The 24778-nt window shown below is 44.5% G+C and overlaps 1 protein-coding gene across 1 annotated transcript in view; it reads right to left on the bottom strand.

Moving 5' to 3' along the window:
* Positions 1–24778, bottom strand: part of LOC134935231 (uncharacterized) — a 78260-nt gene that overhangs the window by 24895 nt on the left and 28587 nt on the right. Inside the window, exons 5-7 of the mRNA XM_063930420.1 lie at positions 20251–20433; positions 13923–14082; positions 11888–12002 (exon numbers count right to left, since the gene is read on the bottom strand). Coding sequence (XP_063786490.1) covers positions 11888–12002; positions 13923–14082; positions 20251–20433 — 458 coding nt within the window. The remainder of the gene's footprint in view (positions 1–11887; positions 12003–13922; positions 14083–20250; positions 20434–24778) is intronic.

Below are 24778 nucleotides of genomic sequence, written 5' to 3'. Positions count from 1 at the left end.
GCCAGGGTACTGGGTGCCCAGAGTGAATATCCACCGAGACTCCTTCTGAAGGAGCAACCGGTCCCTATTCCCACCCCTCAAGGTAGGAGGGGTATGGTCAATGAGGATGACCCTAATGCTAGCCACCCCATGTTTAGCCCCTAAGCAATGACGGGCAAACGGTTGGTCGCTGGACCCTTTCTCAAACGCTTTTTTTATAGCGCTTCTATGGAGTGCCATCCTTTCTCTAAATTGTCGTATGGTCTTGCCCACATAGGCAAGACCACACGGACAAGTCAGCATATAAATAACATATGTTGATGTGCACGTAAGGCGATGTTTAATAGGTAGCTTCCTGCCAGTTTGCGGATGATTGAATGTTGTACCTGTCATTAGGGTATTGCACGTGGCACAACCAAGACATCTATAACATCCTGTTTTTGGTCTAAGAAAGTGTGTCAAATTGGACCTAGTCATGTTAGTAACATCTAGTTTTATCACAAAATCACCTATGTTATTGCCTCGGGTGTGACTGGGTAATAAACTAGTGTCTGATAGACATTTCAAGGCTGGCTCAGATTGAATAATTGTCCATAATTGTTTAGCTTTCTTAACCGCATGTCTAGAACTGGTAGAGAGTTTACTAACCCACGGTAGTTTATTCACTATGGTGGTTGTACTATTCCCCATAGACAAAATCTCTTCTCTAGATTTTTTCAAAACAGCCTCCTTAGATTGCTGCAACTCCCTAACTGGATACCCTCTCTGCACAAATTTCTTAAGCATGTCATCTAAAGCTATATTGGTTTCAACGGGATCCGAGGTAATGCGCCGCACACGCATAAATTGGGAATACGGCAATCCTTTACGTAATGCTAATGGATGGAAGCTGTGATAATTTAATAAAGTATTTCTATCCGTGGGTTTAACAAATAGAGACGTACTCCACTGGCAATCCCTATTGTGAATACTAACATCCAAGTAATGAAAGAGAAAGGGAAAGGGTTCGAAATGCCCTAGAGTGGTGCACACAAAATTTAATTAAAATATAACTTTTAATGTAATATATGGTAAAACCAGCGAATATTAAAAGGAAAGTAAAGTAGTGTAGATAAGAAAGAAATCGTGATTAAAATTGAGAGAGCTGCGCATTAGATGTCACCCAAATGACTTCTATATTGTACATAAGGTTACAGATTAATGAAGAGTGTGTCAGGAGTATATAGATCCTGTATAACTATATTTCTGCTAGCTATAGAGGGACTCCTTCAATAAGTGTCTAAAATTTTCTAATCCCTCCCAGGATCCATGAAATGAGACTGTTGTGGAAACAGGACTCCAGTTTTCATAGTGTGTGCTATAATAGAATGATGGTAATACTCTAATAGTTTACTGTGTTTAAGTAATAGCAGTGGTAAACTTAATAAAATAATCTCCCAATGCTGTGGGCTATGTTTCCAATGTGTCACAGAAGTGGTAACAGAACTCTGATTAAACTTCAAATATATCTCAGAAACATCTGAGTGCCCTCCTGAACTTCATAAATGTTGTTACATCCTCTAGAGAAGAACCAATAAACATATGATACATTTGTATCGCATGAAAGAGAAACAGCTGCTGTCAGTTCACAAATTGAGCTCCGGCAGCCTGATGTCTTTTGGCTGTTACTACGTGATAATCTTATCTTGTTAAGTTGTAACAAAGTGAAGGGTTTGTTTATAGCTAACGTCACAGCTGACAGAAATAAGCCAGCAGTCCCTAGTCACAAGGTTATTTTCTAAACACTTTATCTCTTTATGTGGCTATATTATTTATTTATTTATTTATTTATATAGTCAATATGAGACCATTTAGGATTTGATCTCTCTTGTTATAATAGAGGATAATGAGGGCATTTCGAACCCTTTCCCTTTCTCTTTCATGCAGATTTATTTTGCCTGTGGTAGCACCCCCTAAATGGTTACGAATAACGCAGATGTGTTTTGAATAATATAAATTAAGGTCTTTCTCATAATAAGAATTAAACCTGTGCGACCAGTACTACAGTTACTAACATCCAAGTAATTAATTTGATTCTCATCAATAGTAAAGGTAAACTTTACTGGATGTGACGTCGCATTGTGTTTGCTCCATACCAGTGTCAAATCTTCCTTGGAGCCTTTCCAAAACACAATGAGATCGTCGATATAACGTCTATAGTATATCACTTGAAGACTTACAGTGGGGTCTAAGTAAAACATATCCTTCTCTACTTGGTACATAAAAGCGTTAGCGTACAATGGGGCCACCGCAGACCCCATCGCAAAGCCCGCTATTTGAAAATAAAAACTACCATTAAACACAAAATAGTTTCTTTGTAACACCTGGTCTAATAAATGTAAAAAGAAGGTTATCTCCGGACCCTGGTAAATTACATGATCCTCAATGAGTCTTCTCACTGCCTCCACACCTGCATCATGTGGGATGCAGGTGTAGAGGCTAGTGACATCAGCGGTACACAACATTGTATGTTCGGGCAATTTGCCCAATTGTTGTAGTTGTAACAGTAATGATGATGTATCCTTAAGGAAAGATGGCAAAGCCTGAATACAAGGATTAAGATATGCATCTAAAAAAAAATGAAATTGGTTGATACAGAGAACCCCTGGCCGACACAATAGGGCGGCCAGGGGGGTTCTCCAACGTTTTATGCACCTTAGGTACGGTATAAAACAGGGGTGCTAGAGGAAATTCAACCATAAGGGACAAATACATTTCTTGTGTTATGATACCCTGATTTCTAGAACTTAACAAAAAGGAATCTAATTCAAGTTTAAACTCCCTAGTCGGATCCTTATTAAGCCGTCTATACACTGTAGGGTCATTCAGCTGTCTTTCACATTCAGTTACATAATCCCCAATATCTTGAACCACTATAGATCCCCCTTTATCCGCCTTGCGGATTACTATATCTGTTCTATTAGACAATTCTCTAAGGGTTGATCTTTCTTCTTTATTTAAATTAAAGTATACCGGATGATTCATAGCTTGTTGACCCTCCCTTTCCAGCATACGGACAAAAGTCCTGATGGAAGAGTTCTGACTTGGGGGGTCAAAATTTGATCTCTGAGCTATCTTCCGTAGTTGTGGGGGTATCTCAACCGATGACGTCTCCAAAGGTGCTGATGCAGGTGGTCGGTTATTAAAGTATTCCATACGTTTTAATGTCCTATTCAGACGATAAACTTCAGTTTTCCATTACAAAGGATCAGTAATTGTTGTGGGGACAAAAGAAAGTCCTTTGGCTAAAAGTCCATATTCGTGATCATAAGTGGTGTAGACGAGAGGTTGAAGACAAGTTCTTTTAGGGACGTTGTGATCTCGGCACGTAGGATCCTTTGATTCTGCCGTGACCTCCGCGTCCTCTGCCTCTTCCGCTTATTGGAGTACGGTTGGAACGTGTGTGTACTCCTGCTTGGTGTGGCCCTAAAGGGACAGCCCCTTCAGTTGATGTTGAGGGAGCCGATGTAGTGTCAGAATCACTAGCTGAGGAGCTCTATATGTAAATAGGAAGTATCGGTCTGTCCATTCTATATAGGCTACCATAATAAAATCCTAATAGTTAAAATCTTAATAGTTAAAATAAAAATAATTACTATATAACCTTAGTAGGTAGGTTTAGGAGTTATTACATTGGCTATAACATTGGTGCAATATGAAGATGCACTATCGTGATGATCACTGTTGCTATATGTGTATTTTAAATGTCTCACTATGTAATAATTTTGTATCTGTGCAGGCTCCGTAGCTCTGACAGCGCCTGTAGGCTTTGTTGCCGGTTACCATGGAAACCTCCCAGCCGCACCGAGCGTCGTTACGTCATGGCCCGGTGACACGGAAGGAAGTTGCGGAGGCTGACGGGCGGTAGAGCCGTGCGGTCAGGTGAGAATAGTTAGAACACTGATGTTTTTGTCCTTGTATTGTATAAATGTCTTGTTTGTTTCATACCCTGTTTGTCAAGCCCTGAGGATGGGGAGATTCCCCGAAACATGTTGGCATTAAAGGGAAACTATCTTCAATGATTTGAGTCAGTCTGCGTGAGTGCCGCCATACACCTTTAATTTATATATATATATACACACACACACACACACACACACACACACACACACACACACACACACACACACACACACACACGGGCGTACCAAGAAGTTTGTGGACCCCATAGCAAAATCTTGTATGCCCCCCCCCATAACATAAAAGACACATTGGCCCCCAAATTATAAATATAAACATACCTAGCACTGTAGGCTCACCCCCTCAGCACCTCACTGCAGTACACGTAATTACCTACTGGAGGGGATAGGGAGGCATAGGGCAATAGAGAGGGCTTAGGGAGATGCAGGGCAGTAGGAAGGAGATAGGGAGGTGCAAGGCGGTTGGGAGAGGATAGTGAGGCGCAGGGCCGTAGAGAGGGGTTAGGGAGATGCAGGGCAGTAGGGAGAGAATAGGGAGGCGCAGGGCAGTAGGGAGGTGCAGGAGGGTTAGGAGAGGATAGGGAGGCACAGTAGCTGAGTGGGTGGACTCCAGGGGTGGAGACATAGTGAACAACAGTGAATAAGAGAGAAGTGACATGGAGTCTCTAAGGCAGTGCACTTTGCCCACACCTGGCACCACCCAGCGGTGCTCCCTCACCTTTCATATGGGTTCAGCAGTCTTCATCCTCTGCTGCATCACCCACTTTGCCGTCCTATTCCTGGTCTCTTCCAGCAGCCCAGGAGCTGTGTGATGTTCCACCACCATTAGCAGCAGCAATAATGATAATGTAGGGTAAGGGTTCGGCACCACCAGAGGGAAGAAGTGGTGTACTATGGGCGGGGACACACAACTCCCGAGTGATTAAATCCCTTTTCACACAGAAAATTAAATTACCGGGTGAAGCAGTTCTACCCGGTAATTTCCCGGAAGACACAGGTCCTTTTTTCTGTGTGAATGTGTCAAACTGGGTTGAAATTCCCAGGACTTCGACTAAGGAATTTACCAGGGTTGGAGACACGGGAATTTTGACCCAGGTTGACCCTTTCACACAGACAAAAGGGGTCATTCTGAGTTGTTCGCTATCTAGCAGTTTTTAGCAGCCGTGCAAACGCTATGCCGATTCCCACTGGGAGTGTATTTTAGCTTAGCAGAAGTGCGAACGAAAGGATTGCAGAGCGGCGGCAAATTACCTTCAGACCTACTCAGCGCTTGCGATGACTTCAGACTGTTCAGTTCCTGTTTTGACGTCACAAACACGCCCTGTGTTCGCCCAGCCACGCCTGCGTTTTTCCTGGCATGCCTGCGTTTGTTTCGAACACTCCCTGAAAACGGTCATTTGACACCTAGAAACGCCCCCTTCATGTCACTCACTCAGCGGTAACCCTATGGTGTGTATCAATAATCTCATATACATAAATTATATAGGAACTGTGTATACAGATGTAGCCATGCTCATCGTGGCTACATCTTGCCGCGATCGTGCCTTGTTAGGCGCAAACGTATGCACGTCGGGGGCACATGTTTGGTATAGACGGTTCTGCAGGAGCCACGGGCACTCTTAAGACTTTTCAATGGGTGTGAACTGGCTCCTCTCTCTATGCCCCTCCTCCAGACCTCAGTTTTAGAAATGTGCCCAGGCAGACTGGATGCACTCTGAGGAGCTCTACTGAGTTTCTCTGAAAAGACTTATGTTAGTTTTTTTTATTTTCAGGGAGAACTGCTGGCAACAGTTTCCCTGCTTCGTGGGACTGAGGGGGCAGAAGTAGGAACCAACTTCCTGAAGAGTTTCATGGCTCTACTTCTGGCTGACAGGACACCATTAGCTCAAGAAGGGAACTGAACGCTAGCCGTGTCTAGATGCTCACTCCCACAGCACGCCGTCACCCCCCTCACAGAGCCAGAAGTCAGAAGACAGGTTAGTGTAAGAAGATAGATCTTCAATCAAGTAAATTGACGGCTGAGGTACCGCGCGGCTGGCAGGAGCACAGTGCGCCATTGCTGTCCACATACACAAGCACTGCAGGGTGCAAGGTGCTGGGGGGCAGCAAATAACCTCGTATACTGGATAAAAGGGGGCATAAGATGCCAAGGCACAGCCCTACCCCCGCCAGTATAAATATTATTGCGGGGGCGGAGCTTCCTCCTCAGGCAGCCAGCACACTGTTCAGCGCCATTTTCTCTCATTCACAGACTGCAGAGAAGACGCTGGTCCCCCTCCACTTCCGAACAAGTATCAGGGTGAAAAAAGGGGGGGCCTGGGTGCTAAATCATATTGTTCATAATATAATAGCGCTTAAAGGTTTCTGTGTACGCAACACAGGGAATTTGTCTCTGTGTACAAAGTACGCGGCACAGGGATTTTTTCTTTGGCGCTGGGTTGTGAACTGGCTGCTCCTAAACTGTGTCCCTCTGACAGATTTTAATGTGGGTCTGTCCCCTATGAGTCCCAGTGTGTCTGTGAGAGTGTGTTGTAGACGTGTGTGACATGTTTGAGGCAGGGAGTTCCTCCCGGGAGGAAGGCATTTTAGGGACACAGAGTTGTAATGTGGTGGCGCTGCCGGCACATCAAGCGCCTGCATGGGTGAAAGAAATACGTGATACTATGCATCATATCAATAGGAGATTAGATAAGTCTGAATCTCATGCTGAGTGCTGGAGAAAATCTGTGGAAGATGTAATTTTTCAGGCTCTGTTCTTCCATCCGCAGGCGACCCCTCTGGGTCACATAAGAGACCATTTGCGAATATTGTGAATACTGTGTTAGACAGTGCACTGTCCAGGTTGACAAAGAAGGTAATTCTCCCTGCACCTGGCACGGCTTCACTAAAAGAGCCGGCAGACCGAAAGATGGAAACTACATTGAAATCCATTTATATTGCCAATGGTACGCTGCTCAGGCCCACTATTGCTTGCGCGTGGGTGAGTCGCGAAATTGAAAAATGGTCAGAAAGCGTGTCATCAGAAATTGACACGATTGATAAAGATGAGTAACTCCTTAAGTTAGGGAATATCAAAAACACTGCCGCATACATGCTAGAAGCGATGAAAGATATTGGACTCTTGAGTTCACAAGCCGCTACCATGGCAGTATCGGCTCGACGTGCGTTGTGGATTCGCCACTGTAACGCGGATGCAGATTCCAAAAGAAATATGGAGGCTCTCCCATATAAAGGTGAGGCCTTATTTGGCGATGGACTGGATGCGTTAGTCTCGGCGGCTACTGCAGGTAAGTCGACATTTTTGCCACCTGCACCGGCAAAAAAGACATATCACCCACACATGCAGTCCTTTCGACCAAATAAATACAAAAAAGCAAGAGGTTCCCCCTTCTTTGCAGGAAGGGGAAGGGGAAAGAAGTCCACAGCGACTTCAGGTTCCCAGGAGCAGAAGTCTACCCCTACTTCTGCCAAATCTTCAGCATGACGCTGGGGCTCCTTTGCGGGTGGTCGCTCGGGTGGGGGCACGTCTCAAACTGTTCAGCCAAGGTGGGATTCTGTCTGGCCTGGATCCTTGGGTGTTGCAAATAGTGTCCCAGGGATACAAGCTGGAGTTTCAAGACGTTCCCCCATGCCGATTTTTCAAATCGACCTTGCCAGCGTCTCTTCCAGAAAGGGAAGCAGTAACAGCAGCAATCAAAAAATTATGTCAGGATCAGGTCATAGTCCTGGTACCTTTGTCACAACAAGGAGAAGGGTTTTATTCAAGCCTTTTTGTAGTTCCGAAGCCGGACGGCTCGGTCAGACCGATCCTAAACCTAAAAAATCTGAATCTCTACTTGAAACGATTCAAGTTCAAAATGGAATCACTGAGGGCAGTGATTTCCAGTCTGGAGGAGGGGGACTACATGGTGTCTGTAGACATAAAGGATGTTTACCTGCATGTTCCCATTTATCCTCCTCACCAGGCTTATCTGAGATTCGCGGTTCAAGATTGCCATTACCAATTCCAAACATTACCTTTCGGTCTCTCCACGGCGCCGAGGGTATTCACCAAGGTGATGGCGGAGATGATGGTTCTCCTGCGTCAAAAAGGAGTCAGTATAATTCCTTATCTAGACGATCTCCTGATAAAGGCGAGATCCAGGGAGCAGTTGTTACAAAACATCACACTCTCCCTGTCGATACTCCAACAACACGGTTGGATCATAAGTTATCCAAAGTCACAGTTGGAACCGACGACAAGTCTTTTCTCGGGATGATTCTGGACACAGAAGTTCAGAGAGTTTTTCTTCTGGTGGAAGAGGCTCTGGAAATCCAGAAAATGGTAAAACAAATATTGAAACCATCAAGTGTGTCGATCCATCAGTGCATTCGGTTGTTGGGGAAATGGTGGCGGCCTACAAGGCCATACAGTTTGGCAGGTTCCATGCCAGAGTATTCCAGTGGGACCTGTTGGACAAGTGGTCGGGATCCCACCTTCACATGCACCGGAAGATAATCCTGTCATCAAAAGCCAGGACTTCGCTCCTGTGGTGGCTACACAGTTCTCACCTACTAGAGGGACGCAGGTTCGGGATTCAGGACTGGCTCCTGGTAACCACGGATGCAAGTCTCCGAGGCTGGGGAGCTGTCACTCAGGAAGAAAGCTTCCAGGGAAAATGGTCAAGTCAGGAAGCCTGCCTTCACATAAACGTGCTGGAATTGAGAGCCATTTACAACGGCCTTCAACAAGCGGTTGTCCAGTCGGACAATGTAACAGCAGTCGCGTACATAAAACAGGCAGGGCGGAAGGAAAAGCAGAGCGGCAATGGCAGAGGTGACGAAGATCCTCCTCTGGGCAGAAAGACATGTAAAGGCTCTGTCTGAAATTTTCATTCTGGGAGTAGACAACTGGGAAGCAGACTTCCTCAGCAGACACAATCTCCATCCAGGAGAGTGGGGCCTCCACCAAGAAGTCTTCACAGAGGTGACAAGTCTTTGGGGAATTCCTCAAGTAGACATGATGGCATCTCGTCTCAACAAATAGCTTCAGAAATATTGTTCCAGGTCAAGAGACACTCAAGCAATAGCAGTGGATGCGCTGGTGGCCCAGTGGGTGTTCCGGTCGGTGTGTGTCTTCCCTCCACTTCCGCTGATCCCAAAAGTGCTCAGGATCATAAGAAGAACAAGAGTTCGAGCAATCTTCATTGCCCCAGACTGGCCAAGGAGGGCTTGGTACCCATATCTTCAGGAGTTGCTCATAGAAGATCCTCGGCCTCTTCCTCTTCGCGAGGACCTGCTGCAGCAGGGGCTGTGCATGTATCAAGACTTACCGCAGCTACGTTTGATGCCATGGCTGTTGAGCGCCAGATCCTAGCCCGAAAGGGTATTCCCAAGGAAGTCATCCCCACCTTTATTCAGGCCAGGAAAGGAGTAACGTTGAAACATTACCACCGTATTTGGAGAAAATATGTGTCTTGGTGTGAATCCAAGAAGGCTCCTACGGAAGAGTTTGAGTTGGGACGTTTTCTCCATTTTCTGCAGGCTGGTGTTGAGGCGGGCCACCGATTGGGATCAATCAAGGTCCAGATTTCGGCCTTGTCAGTGTTCTTCCAAAAACACTTGGCCTCTCTTCCAGAGGTTCAGACCTTCGTGAAAGGGGTTCTGCACATCCAGCCTCCATTTGTGCCTCCAGTGGCACCATGGGACCTTAACGTGGTGTTGCAGTTCCTTCAATCAGATTGGTTTGAGCCTCTACAAGAGATAGAGTTGAAGTTTCTCACTTGGAAAGTGGTGATGCTTTTGGCATTGGCATCCGCACGGCGGATGTCTGAATTGGGGGCATTGTCTCACAAGAGCCCTTACCTGATCTTCCATGAAGATAGGCCAGAGTTGAGGACTCGTCAACATTTTCTTCTGAAGGTAGTTTCATCTTTCCACATAAACCAGCCTATTGTGGTGCCAGTAGTTACTGACACGTTCACTGAGTCAAAGTCTCTAGATGTGGTTAGGGCTTTGAAGATTTCTGTCGCTAGAACAGATCGAATAAGGAAAACAGAGTCTTTGTTTGTCCTGTATGTTCCCAACAAGATTGAGTGTCCTGCTTCCAAGCAGACTATTGCGCGTTGGATCAGAAGTAGGATTCAGCACACTCATACTATGGCTGGATTGCCTTTACCGACGTCGGTGAAGGCCCATTCCACTAGGAAAGTGGGCTCATCCTGGGCGGCTACCTGGGGGGTCTCGGCATTGCAACTTTGCCAAGCAGCTACTTGGTCAGGGTCAAACACATTTGCAAAATTCTACAAGTTTGACACCTTGGCCAGTGAAGACCTCAAGTTTGGTCAATCGGTGCTGCAGGGTCATCCGCACTCTACCGCCCGTACTGGAGCTTTGGTATGAACCCCATGGTCATGAAGTGGACCCCAGCATCCTCTAGGACGTATGAGAAAACAGGATTTTGATACCTACCGGTATGTCCTTTTCTCCTAGTCCGTAGAGGATGCTGGGCGCCCGTCCTAATGCGTACTTTACCTGCAGTTTTGTTATTAGAGTTACACAAGTTGTGTTATATTAGGTTTAGCATGTTGCTGTAATTGGTGCATGCCTGTTGGCGTGTGTTATGTTGAATGACATGTTGTGCGGCATGGTTGAGGTGTGAGCTGGTATGTATCTCACCACTAGTTTAAAGTAAATACTTTCCTCGAAATGTCCGTCTCCCTGGGCACAGTTCCTATAACTGAGGTCTGGAGGAGGGGCATAGAGGGAGGAGCCAGTTCACACCCATTGAAAAGTCTTAAGAGTGCCAATGGCTCCTGCGGAACCGTCTATACCCCATGGTCATGAAGTGGACCCCAGCATCCTCTACGGACTAGGAGAAAAGGATTTACCGGCAGGTATCAAAATCCTGTTATTCTGTGTGTGACTGTGACTGTATCTGCATATGAAATGCTACGTTACAGTGATTTCAAGGAATACACTGTAACATAGCATTTCATATGCAGATACAGCCGCAGTCACACACAGAATATAGGCATGCCGCATATCATTTTAATCAGCAGAAGCTGCTTGTGCCCCTAGGCATACCAAATTCCCTAGGCATTTGTCTAGTATGTCTATGCCTATGATAGGCTCTGTGTGAAGATATACAGACTGAAATAGAACATACTGTATGGACCAATCCGTAGTACTTGCGTGTGCATTTACAAGCTTGCAGAGCTTCCCGAGCTTACATTCTGTTTTGTCCCATAATGCAATATTTCTATTAGGAGACCAAACTACCACCTATTATTATAATTTGCTGTTTTTACAGTCTATGTTTTTAAGTGCAATACATTAAAATACATTGTTTAATTTTTGATATACAATGTTGCACTAGATAGCTTTTTTTATATAAAATGTACAATGTACTGTTGTAGGGCCAGCCAAATAGGTGCATAAATTCGCTTCAATGTGGTGTGGATAGGACCCCAAAAGTTCCAATGTGGTATAGCCATGCCCATACAATGTGGCCATGCCCCCTCTTTATACTGTTACCCAGTACATGTAATGGCTGCCCTGACCAGGGGCGTCACTAGCCTTAGTGACACCCAGTGTGTATGAAAGACTGTGGGAAGGGGCATGGTTTTGCTGAGAAGGGTGTGGCCTTGCGTCTTTCCCCCAGAGATGCTGGGTTGCCCCCAGAGACTATATGCAGTGCTGGCTCCTACACTGTGACAGGAGCCGAGTGCAGCACCCAGCTCCTGTCACTGAAGAGGAACTGTCATTTTAGTGTCAACCGGGAGTGGCTTCCATCCCCAGTACCCACATAGTGATGCCACTGGCCCTGACTACTGGATCAGGAATTAGCAGGAATTTTTATGTCAGGAAGAAGGAAAACCCTCCATTAATGTGTACAAAGACTTCTTCCAAAAAGTCAGTAATAGCCCAATCATAGTATAGCAATGAAAATACTGGTGTTCAGAAGTTACCTATTCTTTATGATCCAGTACTCGTTATCCTCATCTTCATCATCATGTTCTGTTCCATAACCCAAAATAATAATTGCATGATTTGGATGTGTAGAACAATCCCCATCAAATATTCCTGGTATAAAAAGAAAACCTTACATAAATGTTAAGAACAATAGCATTATGAAAAGTATGATTACATTAAATGTTCCAATAAGTATGCTTAAAATTGCATGAAAACCCTTAAAAAGATATTATATTTCAAACCTGTGTTTTATGAAAACAGTGGGCCTAATTCAGACTTGATCGTAGATGAGTGAGAAAATGCACAACTACAATCAATGTCTTTGACATGCAGGGGGACGCCCAGCACAGGGCAAGTCTGCCCTGCATGCCGAATCCAGCCCCCCCCCTTCCCTCCTCGCAGACATGCAAGAGCATCGCGGGATATAGCAAAGATGCATGTGTATGTATAACCTGTATTTTTCAAACTACTGATTCTGAGTTAGACGCAGCCATGTCTGTGTGTTTGGCAGTGTAAGTGTCTGTGACTTTATGCTAATGCGCTACAAAACTCTTCCTAGTTGTGCATCCAAATGTGCAAGGGTTGATATTCCCACTATGAGCATTTTTAGACTCTCAAACACTGCTTGGTGCCTCTTTAAAGGACACCATGGAACTTGCACCTGCACTATTCTGCACTCAGATTCCCCATCTGAGTATGGCCTCCAATGCAAGCCATTAAGTATCTTTGTATGTAACCACTTTCAGTGACATGCCCATGACACTGCCCTAACACTCCCATAAGATGCAGAATCTCTGTGCGTCTGCTTAGCTAAAGCCCTGTCATCGCCCAGAAATGGGCAATACATTTTTCATACCTTCAGACACTGTGCGTCTAATTAAGTACTGTGACTCTCTCAGGGTTGGAGTAACATAGGAGGGGACCATGTGCAGACTCCATGTGGGCCTCCTCCCCTCTATGGCAAAGTAGACTCTACAATTGTGCCAGAGTCCACTACGCATGCGCAGGTCTATGGAAACATGGTGCCATACATGCACAGTAGTGATTAATCGACACCATGGGTCCATGGTGTTGACTAATCACTACTTCGCATGTATGGCAGCCATTTTCCTGGTGGTACATGTCTATCTATTTTTTATAAGTTACTTATGTAAACAGCTGTGAAGCTAGCAGTTCTGCTATAGTACTTGTAGTACACTTGAGCCCGCCATCTGTCTTTCTTTTATAAGTCCGGCTATGCAATCATGTGCAGTATGTTATTATTATTGTGTCTCCTGCCTCAGATCTTGCTTTTGTGGCTAGTTATCCCAGAAATTCATTATGTTTCTTTTTCAGAGATATCACAGTAAAGTTTTTTCCATGAGTCATCTTCAAGTGTTTTTATAAAATGAGTATTTCTGACCAGAGGTGTAACTAGCACGGGGCGAGCAGGCCCAGCAGAGGGGGGCGCCACTGCCACCTGCATGGCCCGCTCGCCCCATGCACACACCCAGTAATTGCAAAAAGTGCATATTTTACTAGTTTCTGAGGACCCGGGACTTACATTTTAAAAATGGGCGGGTCCCCAGGACACGATCTGCCCGCAGCCAATCCTGAGTGTTTCCGCAGCAGTGGGGTGGGGGCTGAGTGTCCCCGCGGCTGCCTAATCTTCCCTAGTATTCCCGCAGCTGAGGGGCCGGGTGCACGGATGAGGATGCTGCTGACAGCCCTCCCCGTGCAGGAGGAGCTGGCCCACTCCGTCCAGCACTACGCGGCTCCCTGCTGTTCACTTTCTGCATCCTGGGTGTCCTGGCTGCCCCTACCTCCCACAGACACTCATGGCTTGGACTGTTAAACCCTTCTTCAAGATCCCGTAAGTGGGGATTTATGCATAATACATGTGACCGTGGCGTGATGCATGCGCCATTATTGCTCTTGCCCTGGGCTCCAAAAACCCTAGATACGCCTCTGTATCTGACTAAGAACAAAAGATATATATGTAAGTGAAATCACAAATACTAAAAGTATGATGTAACCATTGTACATTATTACCTTCACTATAAAACATGAAATCAATATCTACTCCAAACCCAACAGTGATAGGTCCTTCAAGGGCCACGGAAGATGCTATGTTCTCTTCTCCAGGCACTAAGTAGTATTTGCTTATATTCAACTGCATTGCTTCATCCATGTTATATGAGCAAGAAGTTTTCTAATAATAATTAATAATAATGAAATAAATTATGAGAAAAATCAAACTCCATATTATTTATACATGATACAAGTGTTTGTTTACCAACCTTATTGGTTGGTCTTGCGACACATCTGGAGAAACATCAATGTTAATGTTATAATAGAGACAAAAACCACACTTTTATAGTTACTGTCTATCACATAACCACTGAGAATAAATAACGGAACAGATAAAATATGATGACAACACTTTCTGTACAAATCATGACAAGGGTAAACAGATAACATTATAATACACACAATAAAATCAGTTGATTAATTCATTCATTTATTTATTTACTTACATTTATTTATATTGTGTCCACATAGCCTTTGTGTTGTACAATTGGGAACAAAATAGTAATATAATAAGATTGAGTAAAAGTGATCCTTACTGCATTTCCCCAATGTTTGAATTCTGTGCATGTGCCGAACGGGTCCTGCAATTGCAGTGCAGATATGCGAATGCCTCTTCCTGATTGACAGGCAGAGGCATTCACAGGAAGGGAAGGGGGTGGGAACAGCCAGCATTGGAGAAAACGGGGGATTGTCACCCCATTTTCCAGGAGTGGCGAGGCCAAGGACTGCATTGCGAGTTACCTTGGATTTGGAAGCCGCACTGCGATGGCAAGGCTGAAAAAGATGGTTGCGTTGTTCATCTGAGATGCAGTTGCATCGCAAATGCAGGGAGGTGGTGTATGTACCTCTTCCTACATCTGCATTGCTAAGGATTGCAATTGCAAAGCTGCAACTTTGCATTTGCAATCCTTAGTGAATTAGGCCCAGAGTTAAGAGGTCCCTGCATGTAAGTTTATAATCTTAAAGATAGGGAATTCCACTGACATTGCTAAATTTATCTGTTCCGTCATAACCTGATTCCCTTCCAGTGTCTGCAAATCCAGACTTTTTATGATGCATCCTGATGCAATTAGGTATACAATCAGGCATGTTTGATGATGCAAGTATATACCGTATGTAATTTTATATATATTTAGGACATTAACGCAGACATATTTTTAGTGATCTCCTATTTCTAAAAATGGTATAGAAAATCCACATTTTATAGTATGCCTAATTCTGTTTATTTGAAATATTGTCCATGGAATGCTGAAAATAACACATTAATCGTAGTTAACTGCAGTCCCTGGATTCAACAGGTCCCCTGATGCCTGAAAACTTGGCTATTGAAGCAACTTCATTTATGACCAACAGCCTATGAACAATTGCAGGCATCCAATAGCATCGAATTTGTTGAACTGAAGCATTGCATAAGGGCAGATAATAACAATATTTGATTGATCTTATCTAAATAGTACTCAAAACCTAGGGGCAGATTTAACAACAAGTGATATTCTTGTTATCACTCGTTATGAATGTTAAATGGTGCTCCAGCAAATCAGCTTTGTGTGTTTGAAAACTGACAGTTAGGAGCAGGGCCGGATTATAGGTGGGGCGACAGGGGCGGTCGTCCAGGGGCCCCCACACATAGAGGGCTCCCACACATTTAAGGCAAATTTTTAGATGCAGAGCAGCATTTCAGTTCTCCTCGGCGGCTCCGTACACAGCAGCCTCGGACTTCAATGCACTGCTGTCTGGACTCCGGCACACCTCGTGAGACTGTGCGTATCAGAGCAGAGGCTGGGCTAGCTTATCACCGCCCGCTCTTCTGCTGAACCTTAACCTGCAGGGGGGATTAGGTGGCGTGGCGCCCTCCCAAGACACCTTTTCTAGGCAGCGCTGTCACCTGTGTTATGTAAGTAAACTCTCCTCCACTGACGCCCTGCAATTCCTCTGATGCTCCTCCGCAGTCTGATTATTATATGGGGGTATGTAATGTAATGTCTTCAGAGTCCACAAGAAAGCTGTCCATCTACAGTAGGTATATAAATATATATGTGTGTGTGTGTGTGTGTGTGTGTGTGTGTGTGTATATATATATATGTCAGTCTCTGAGTGCCGCTGCTTCTTGAACATTGACACATATATTTATGGTTCCAGAGGGCACCGGAGCATACTGAAGTAAGCCGGGTGAGTGCCAATTCTTTCATTGTATATACCATTAAATGACGTTTCATTAACCTGGAATAAGGCACACCCGCAACCTCATATAGACAATAAGAAGCTTTGGTAGTATCAGCAAAGGCTGCATACAACTGCATTACCCTTTTGTGCAAGGTGAAGTTCTTTCGAATGAGCACTAGCACTTTGGCACATAGTGGCACTTTTTTCAACACTTGGACACTTTTCTAAGCACATGGACACTTTGTTAAAGTAACATAGCACTTTACTGGAACAATTATATGTGATTTGATGAAACTTACATTGCATCATGACTCAAGGAGCATCCACAAGTTACCTTAATATACCCACTAATTCAGCTGACATATATAGTTTCAGTGAAACTGATGCAGAAAGGGTATTATTATTACTGAAGAACTGGCGGATTCAGATAAACAACTTAATATGGATGACATTAACCATCAATTAATTTAGCATAAATGACGTGAGATTGACTACTTAATGCATGGTATTTCTCTGTCGGATTATTTACGCAATAAAATGATTCCACGCAGATTTAGAATCCGCAACGTGCCTACCATAGGCCGATTTAACCCCGAATTCTGCAATAAATGGATGGGCATTTTAAACAAATGTAGTTTGGATTTGATTTTACTGCTTGTGGAGGAGTCAGGACGTAAACTAAAAATCACTAGGGATAAAATACAGGAATTGGAAACGGAGCACAAAGCCACTTTATTGTTGGAGGTCAACCAAAACTTGGTGCACAAGATGAAAACACAATGTGATAATTATAGGAAAGAACTTATTAGGTTTAAACGCAACAAACATGAGATTGTCAGAGAAGATTATGAGACCAATAAGGTTTATCGTTGGTTGTCCGGCGGTGAACCTGGTAATCATCATAGGCCGTATAATCGTAGAGCTAAACACTCTTGGTGCAAACGTAAGGATTCATGCAATAAAGATTCTGCTACATCTAACAGTGATAGTGAAATTATCGTCGCCGATTCCAATGGTCCATCCGATGTTGGAAGTGTCCCTTTAGGGACCCCCCCTGTCAGTTCAGAGGTCATAAGAACAAAAGGACGCCCACCCGCAGGGGCCAACAAAACATCAGGAACCAAAAACATCACTTCCAGAAGGAAAACTTAATTTATAATCTTTCCAATCGGACACCAACAGATCTTGAAATTAAAGTTCTCAATAATGACTTGTCAATCACACCTACCAATAAATTTGATGACCTCACATGGCAAGCGGAATTGCACCATTTTGCACGTAAATTACGATTATAGGAGTTTTTTCAAAACCACGAACCCATTCCATCCACTGATCCACATCAGGATTTTATTAAACAGAGACACAAATCACCGTTTGATCCACAATCTAATAGTCCCTTGATCAAAGCCTTCACATGGCTAATGAATGACTCGGTGGTGAGATACACGTCCGCCTCATCAAGAACCAATCAGAATTTATCTATATCTGAATTCAGAGCCTTGAAACAATTGGGTTCTTACTGGGACATAATAATCCGCCCCGCTGATAAGAGGGGCGGTATTGTAATCATGAATTTGACAGATTACAAAACTGAAATATACAATCAATTATCTGACATGTCGGTATATCAAAGGCTCCCGTCTGATCCAACTGTAGGATTCAAAAGTGAGGTGGACCATATTCTTAATCAGGCCTGCCGTTCGGCATTAATATCTGAAAAATTATGCCATGCCCTTAAACAGGATTTTACAAAAGTTCCGGTTTTATTTACCGTACCAAAAATTCATAAGAATTTAACTCACCCTCCAGGGAGACCTATCATTTCTGCACATCAGTCACTTTATCAATCTATTGAAGTATTTTTAGATAGCATCCTGCAGCCTCTCATTTTAAGGCAACACAACTTTGTGAAAGACACCACTTCATTTTTGAACCATCTTAATTCACTTAATGACTTACCTGACGATACGTTGATTTGCACCATTGACATCTGTAGCTTATATACAAGCATCCCTCATGTACAAGGCCATAGCGGCCATAAAACTGTTTCTAATTAAGGAAAATCTGACTTCGTTCAACTCGGATTTATTCCTTAAGCTATTGGTACTCACCCTTATTAGAAATTATTTTTTGTTTGATGGAAAGATTTTTTGCCAAACTAGCGGGTGTGCTATGGGGAGCAATGTCTCCCCCTCTTTTGCAAATGTATTCATGATACAGGAGGAACAGGAGATGTTCTTTGAGGACCCATTGAGCAATCAATATATCTTACATTACTCACGATACATCGACAATGTTTTCATTTTGTGGGCAGGAGAGGTTTGAACATTTGGTCACTAGGATCAACAACAGAAAATCACCTATCAGAATCACAGAACATAGTGACACAACTTCCCTCAGTTACTTGGAGGTTAAAGTTACCATCAGTAATAACAGGATTCAAACTGAGTTTTATTATAAACCTACTAATAAAAATACCCCTCTGCGAGCGAATAGCCACCTCCCGAGGGCTCTGAAACAAGACCTTCCTAGATCTCAGCTGATTAGGGCTACAAGAATCACCAGCGATCCATCAAAACGTGATCAAGCTCTGTCCGTAGTAGTGGACTGCTTTTCGGCCAGGGGTTATGACCACAATGAACTCCTGAAATGTAAACAGGAAGTATCTATCATACCTAGAGGTGAGTTGCTGAGCCAGAATCGTAAAAATTATGAGCAAATAATACCATTAGTTACTAAAAACAGCACCTCCAGCCCAGTTATACCTAGAGCACTCAAGGCCCTGCGGCCGATAATATCAACAGATAAGAAACTGCCCTCCCTTAGGAGTAAACGACCGCTCACCTGTTTCAGAAAAGTCAAAAGTATTAAAGATCACCTTGCGCATACAGATATTAGGGGCTTTGAGGACCTTACATCAGTCAACTTTTTAACCAGACCACCTGGCTGCTACCAATGCCTCGGGTGCAAAACTTGCACTTATATGCCGTCACGGGCAAATCATTCAACACTAGACACGTGGTTACATGTACTACTACTCATATAATTTATTTAATTACATGTCCGTATAAATTACAGTACGTTGGTAAAACTGTACTACAGTTTTACCAATTGTCAATTGGCTTGATAAAAGCACAAGGAAGTGCTGAAACGTTGCCTAACAAGCTGTTGTGAGAGTCTTTCTTTACTTTCCTGAGTGTCGCCTATGGAGGATATATTACACATAGCCCATGGCTTTTTGTGAGGAAGGCACCAGGCACAGTTTCCGATGGTTTCCAGTAAGTGCTGGAGTTTGGAGATTGTGTGTGTGTGTGTGTGTGTGTGTGTGTATATGTATATATATATATATATATATATATATACATACAGTATATATACACCCACAGTATGCGGGCCCTCACATAAAGATTAAACTGCAAAACTTTATAAAACTATATATATTATATATATATAAAATTTATGCCAGTACCGTACTTCTAGGTGTCCGCTCCTTGGCATGATGTCAAGTGCAGTATGGCGGAAATATTGATGGGGCCCCCACAAATTTGATGCCCGGGGCCCCCACAAACCTTAATCCGTCCGTGGTTAGGAACTTTTTGGCTGGAGCACCATTTAACATTTGTAACAGGTGATGGCAAAAATATTACTCATTGTTAAAGCTTAACCTAATTTTTAGTTTTAAGTAGAATTAGCCTTTAAGTTATATTATTGGCTTCTAATTTTAATTATTATGTAGATTTCACACATGAAGGAGATGTACTAAACCTTGGAGAGTGATAAAGTGGAGAGAGATAAAGTGCCAGCCAATCAGCTTCCTAACTGCCATGTTACATGCTGTGTATGAAAAAAATGACAGGTGCTTATTGGGTGATAGTTTATCATTTTTCATTTTATCACTCTCCAAGGTCTAGAACCTCTGCCCCATACATTTATCATGTTTCATTTTCTTTGATCAGCAGGGGAATTTATTTTCCTTCAGTATCTGATACTCTAAGAAAAAGCTAAGATGTTCTCTTTTTTCCTTACTGACAAACACACATCTTGCTATACCAAGATCTATTGTTCCCTCCTATCTAAAACTATACATAAACCTACACAATATTGAAAAAAAGAAACAAAGAAATACCTTTTCAGTGTATTGATAATCTTCAGTCTTCATGATGCCCTGCTCTGCTACATACATTAGTGCGAATATTGGGAGCCCTCCACAACATCCCAAGTCTACAGGGTCACAGTCTACTAATTGCTGTTCACTCAGATCCACAAGTTCATTGTTCTTTATGCATAATCGTGTTTCAATCACACCCACCTAAAAGACAGAATGATATAATACAACAAAAAAAATCATAAAAGGACTTAGTAGTCAAATATTAGGCTTTTGTATGTCATATGTGTACAGTGCACTCATTCCCAACCACGGTCCTCAAGGCACACCAACAGTGCATGTTTTAGTGATATCCAGGCTACAGCACAGATAGTTAAATCAAAATAACTGAGCTACTAATTAAGTCACCTGTGCTGCAGCCTGGATATCACTAAAACATGCACTGTTAGTGTGCCTCGAGGACCGTGGTTGGGAATGCCTGATATAGTGTATTGTCCATTGAGGATATACAGAAATGGGTTCTCTGCGCACTGAGGTGTTAATCTGAGGCGGGGTGTGCTGCTGGTAATGAGGGGTGTCCCACCCCCCCTTAAATGGTAAGTGTCACGATCCGGGTATCTGGACGCCATTTCTTACCCATCAGATGCCTCCTAAGGCTGGCTCAGCGCTCCAGGACCGGATCCCATCTGTTATCCTAATGTTCACATTCCTGCATCCTCTCCTGTCTCTCTGAGACGCTGTCACAGTAACGCCTTATTACATCTGGCATGGCGTCTCCCGCGGCCTCCGCCGCCGTCCCTGAGCTTCTGCATGCAGAGTGTCAGAGTGGCGATTACGTCAGCCGCGGCCTCCGCTGTGTCCGCGTGGTTGGATGTGCACTTGTCAGCCTGGCGTCTCCTGTCTCCAGTGGCCGGCGCCGCCATTACTGTTTTCATTACCACATGGATTACAAACCAAACTTCCCTCCAAGTGTCTGCATGGGCGCAGCCATTTTGGATTCTGTCAGCTGATCATTTCCTCCAATCTGTTGTCAGTATTGTTAATCTGCATAATTGCCTAGCCAATCCCTTCCTTGCTGCAGGTATAAATACACTGTGCCTGAGCAAGGAAGGCGTCAGTGCTTTGGTTGTCAAACCTAGTTCCTGTTTGTCTCTCTCCTGTGATTGTCTTCCAGGTTCCAGCTCCTGTCTCAAGACTTCCACCATAGAGACCCGCACCAGCATTCCACCTGCGGTGTAGCCTGACTCTCCAATCCATTGTGGATTCATCTGTTTCCAGCTACAACATTACCTGCTTCCAGCTCAGCTTTCAGCAGAGTACAGCTTCCCTTAAAGGGCCGGTGTCCTTTCTACACTTTACCACTCTCCACCGGTATTATTATTTCTCCGCTCTCAAGTTCTACATTTCAGTTCATATTTCATCGCTCCCAAGTTCATCTATTATTTAACTGGTTCCAGACAGTATCCACTCCGTGCTAACAACAGTCTGGTTCCAGCCAGTATCCACAGCAGCTGTTTTACCTTCAGCAACCCAGCTTTTCCTGGAACACCAGCTGGCACAATCCTGGGTTATCTCCATTGCTACAGTCGGGCCTGGTAAGGACTTTCCATCTAGAAGATCATAAGAACTATCTCACACTACCAGTGCCCTGTGGCTCCTGCCATCCTGTAGTACCCAGGAACTGTATTTATTATTTGCTGACTTTTACGTTTTCTTTTACTGCTGCTGTGTTGCGGAGTTGTCATAATAAACATCATTGACTTTTATCCAAGTTGTCGTGGTCACGCCTTCGGGCAGTTATTATTCATGTTACTTACATGTCCAGGGGTCTGATACAACCTCCCAGGTTCCGGTACATCTCAGCCCCTACAACTGAGGCTGCCTCCCGTCAGCTCAGGCCCTCAGTTGTGACAGTAAGCACTGACCTAATGAATCCAGCCGGAGACCAGGATCAAGCGGCCAGGCCGATGCAAGAACTAGCAGCCCGACTAGAACATCAGGAGGCTGCACAGGGCCACATCATCCGCTGTCTCCAGGATCTCTCTACTCGGCTGGATGGGATTCAGACAACTCTCCGTGGATCAGGCGCATCTGGTGCGTCAACCACAGTGACTCCAGCTATAACCCCACCCACCTTACCCATTTCTGCTCCACGTCTTCATCTTCCAACGCCAGCAAAATTTGACGGATCTCCAAGATTCTGCAGGGGATTTCTCAACCAGTGTGAGATTCAGTTTGAGCTACAACCTGGCAATTTTCCCAGTGACCGTACAAAAATTGCCTACATTATCTCTCTTCTCAGTGGCTCCGCCCTTGACTGGGCATCACCGTTATGGGAGAGGTCCGACACCCTGCTATCTTCTTACACTGCATTCGTGTCAACATTCAGGCGCATCTTCGACGAGCCAGGCCGGGTAACCTCAGCTTCATCCGAGATTCTCCGTTTACGCCAGGGGTCACGTACTGTAGGACAATATCTGATACAGTTCCAGATCCTGGCATCCGAACTGGCATGGAACGACGAGGCCCTGTATGCTGCATTCTGGCATGGCTTATCTGAGCTTATTAAAGATGAGTTAGCTACCAGAGACTTACCTTCTAAGTTAGATGAGCTAATCTCACTCTGCACGAAAGTTGATTTACGTTTCAGAGAGAGAGCAACTGAGCGTGGAAGATCATCTGCTCCAAAATCTTCTGCTCCTCCTCCTCGTCAACTGTCACCATCTAAAGATGAGCCCATGCAAATTGGCCGTTCCCGTTTAACTCCTGCTGAGCGCCGAAGACGCCTCTCTGAGTCTCTTTGTCTTTACTGTGCAGCTCCGTCTCACACCATCAATGCCTGTCCCGAACGTCCGGGAAAACTCCAAACCCTAGCTCGCCCAGGAGAGGGCCGGCTAGGAGTAATGATCTCCTCTCCATCTCCTCATGATTGTAATCTCCCAGTCTCGCTTCAAGTTGCTCAACGTTATCGGAACGTCATTGCCCTCCTTGATTCCGGAGCAGCTGGGAACTTTATTACTGAAGCCTATGTTAAACGGTGGTCCCTACCCACCGAGAGACTTCCTTCCTCCTTTTCCTTAACTGCCGTGGATGGCAGTAAAATTTTTGATACTGTTATTGCTCTAAGGACTCTACCAGTTCGTCTGAGAGTGGGAGTTCTTCATTCCGAACTTATTTCACTTTTAGTGATTCCAAGAGCCACACATCCTGTGGTCCTGGGCCTTCCATGGCTCCGTCTTCACAATCCTACAATTGATTGGACGACTACGCAAATCCTGGCATGGGGTTCCTCCTGTGCAGAGACATGTTTGTTTAAAGTATTGCCTGTCTGTTCTTCCTCCCCCAGGTCGTCTGATGTTCCACCTCCTCCATATCAAGATTTCACGGATGTGTTCAGTAAAGCTTCTGCTGATATCCTTCCTCCTCATAGAGAATGGGACTGCCCGATTGATCTCGTTCCAGGGAAGGTTCCACCTCGAGGCCGAACTTATCCGTTGTCTCTGCCTGAGACGCATTCTATGGAGGAATACATTCAAGAGAACCTAGCAAAGGGGTTCATTCGACCTTCTTCTTCCCCAGCCGGCGCAGGCTTCTTTTTTGTAAAAAAGAAAGATGGTGGTCTGCGGCCGTGCATCGACTACAGAGGTTTGAACGACATTACCATCAAGAACCGTTATCCTTTACCCCTGATTACTGAGCTCTTTGACAGAGTTAGCGGAGCTACCATCTTTACAAAGCTGGACTTGCGAGGTGCATACAATCTCATCCGGATCCGTGAGGGTGACGAGTGGAAGACCGCCTTTAACACCCGTGACGGACATTATGAGTACCTCGTCATGCCCTTCGGATTGAGCAATGCTCCAGCTGTCTTCCAGCATTTTGTCAATGAGATCTTCAGAGACATTCTATACCGTCATGTCGTGGTCTATCTAGACGATATCCTCATTTTTGCCAACGATTTAGAGGAACATCATTTTTGGGTTAAAGAGGTTCTGTCCCGTCTCCGTGTCAATCATCTCTATTGCAAATTAGAAAAATGCGTCTTTGAAGTCAAGTCCATTCCGTTTCTAGGGTACATTGTGTCCGGTTCCGGACTAGAGATGGATCCTGAGAAACTACAAGCAATTCAGAATTGGCCGGTACCCTTAACCCTCAAAGGGGTCCAGAGGTTCTTAGGGTTCGCCAATTATTACCGAAAGTTTATACGAGACTTTTCCACCATTGTGGCGCCTATTACTGCTTTCACCAAGAAGGGTGCTAACCCGTCCAAGTGGTCTGAAGAAGCCATGCAAGCTTTTCATCTTTTAAAACAGAGGTTCATCTCTGCGCCTGTCCTGAAACAGCCTGACATCGACTCTCCTTTCATCCTAGAGGTGGATGCCTCCTCCGTTGGAGTAGGAGCGGTGTTATCTCAGAGGGCTAAAGATGGCCATTTACATCCTTGCAGTTTCTTCTCCCGGAAGTTCTCCCCAGCTGAGCGCAACTATGCCATTGGCGACCAGGAGTTGCTAGCCATCAAGCTCGCTCTAGAAGAGTGGAGGTATCTGTT

The sequence above is a fragment of the Pseudophryne corroboree genome, chromosome 6 (assembly GCF_028390025.1).
Source record: "Pseudophryne corroboree isolate aPseCor3 chromosome 6, aPseCor3.hap2, whole genome shotgun sequence".
In the NCBI taxonomy this organism is placed as follows: domain Eukaryota; kingdom Metazoa; phylum Chordata; class Amphibia; order Anura; family Myobatrachidae; genus Pseudophryne; species Pseudophryne corroboree.
The sequence above is the reverse complement of the archived record's forward strand: the minus strand, read 5'-3'. Positions and strand labels throughout refer to the sequence as shown.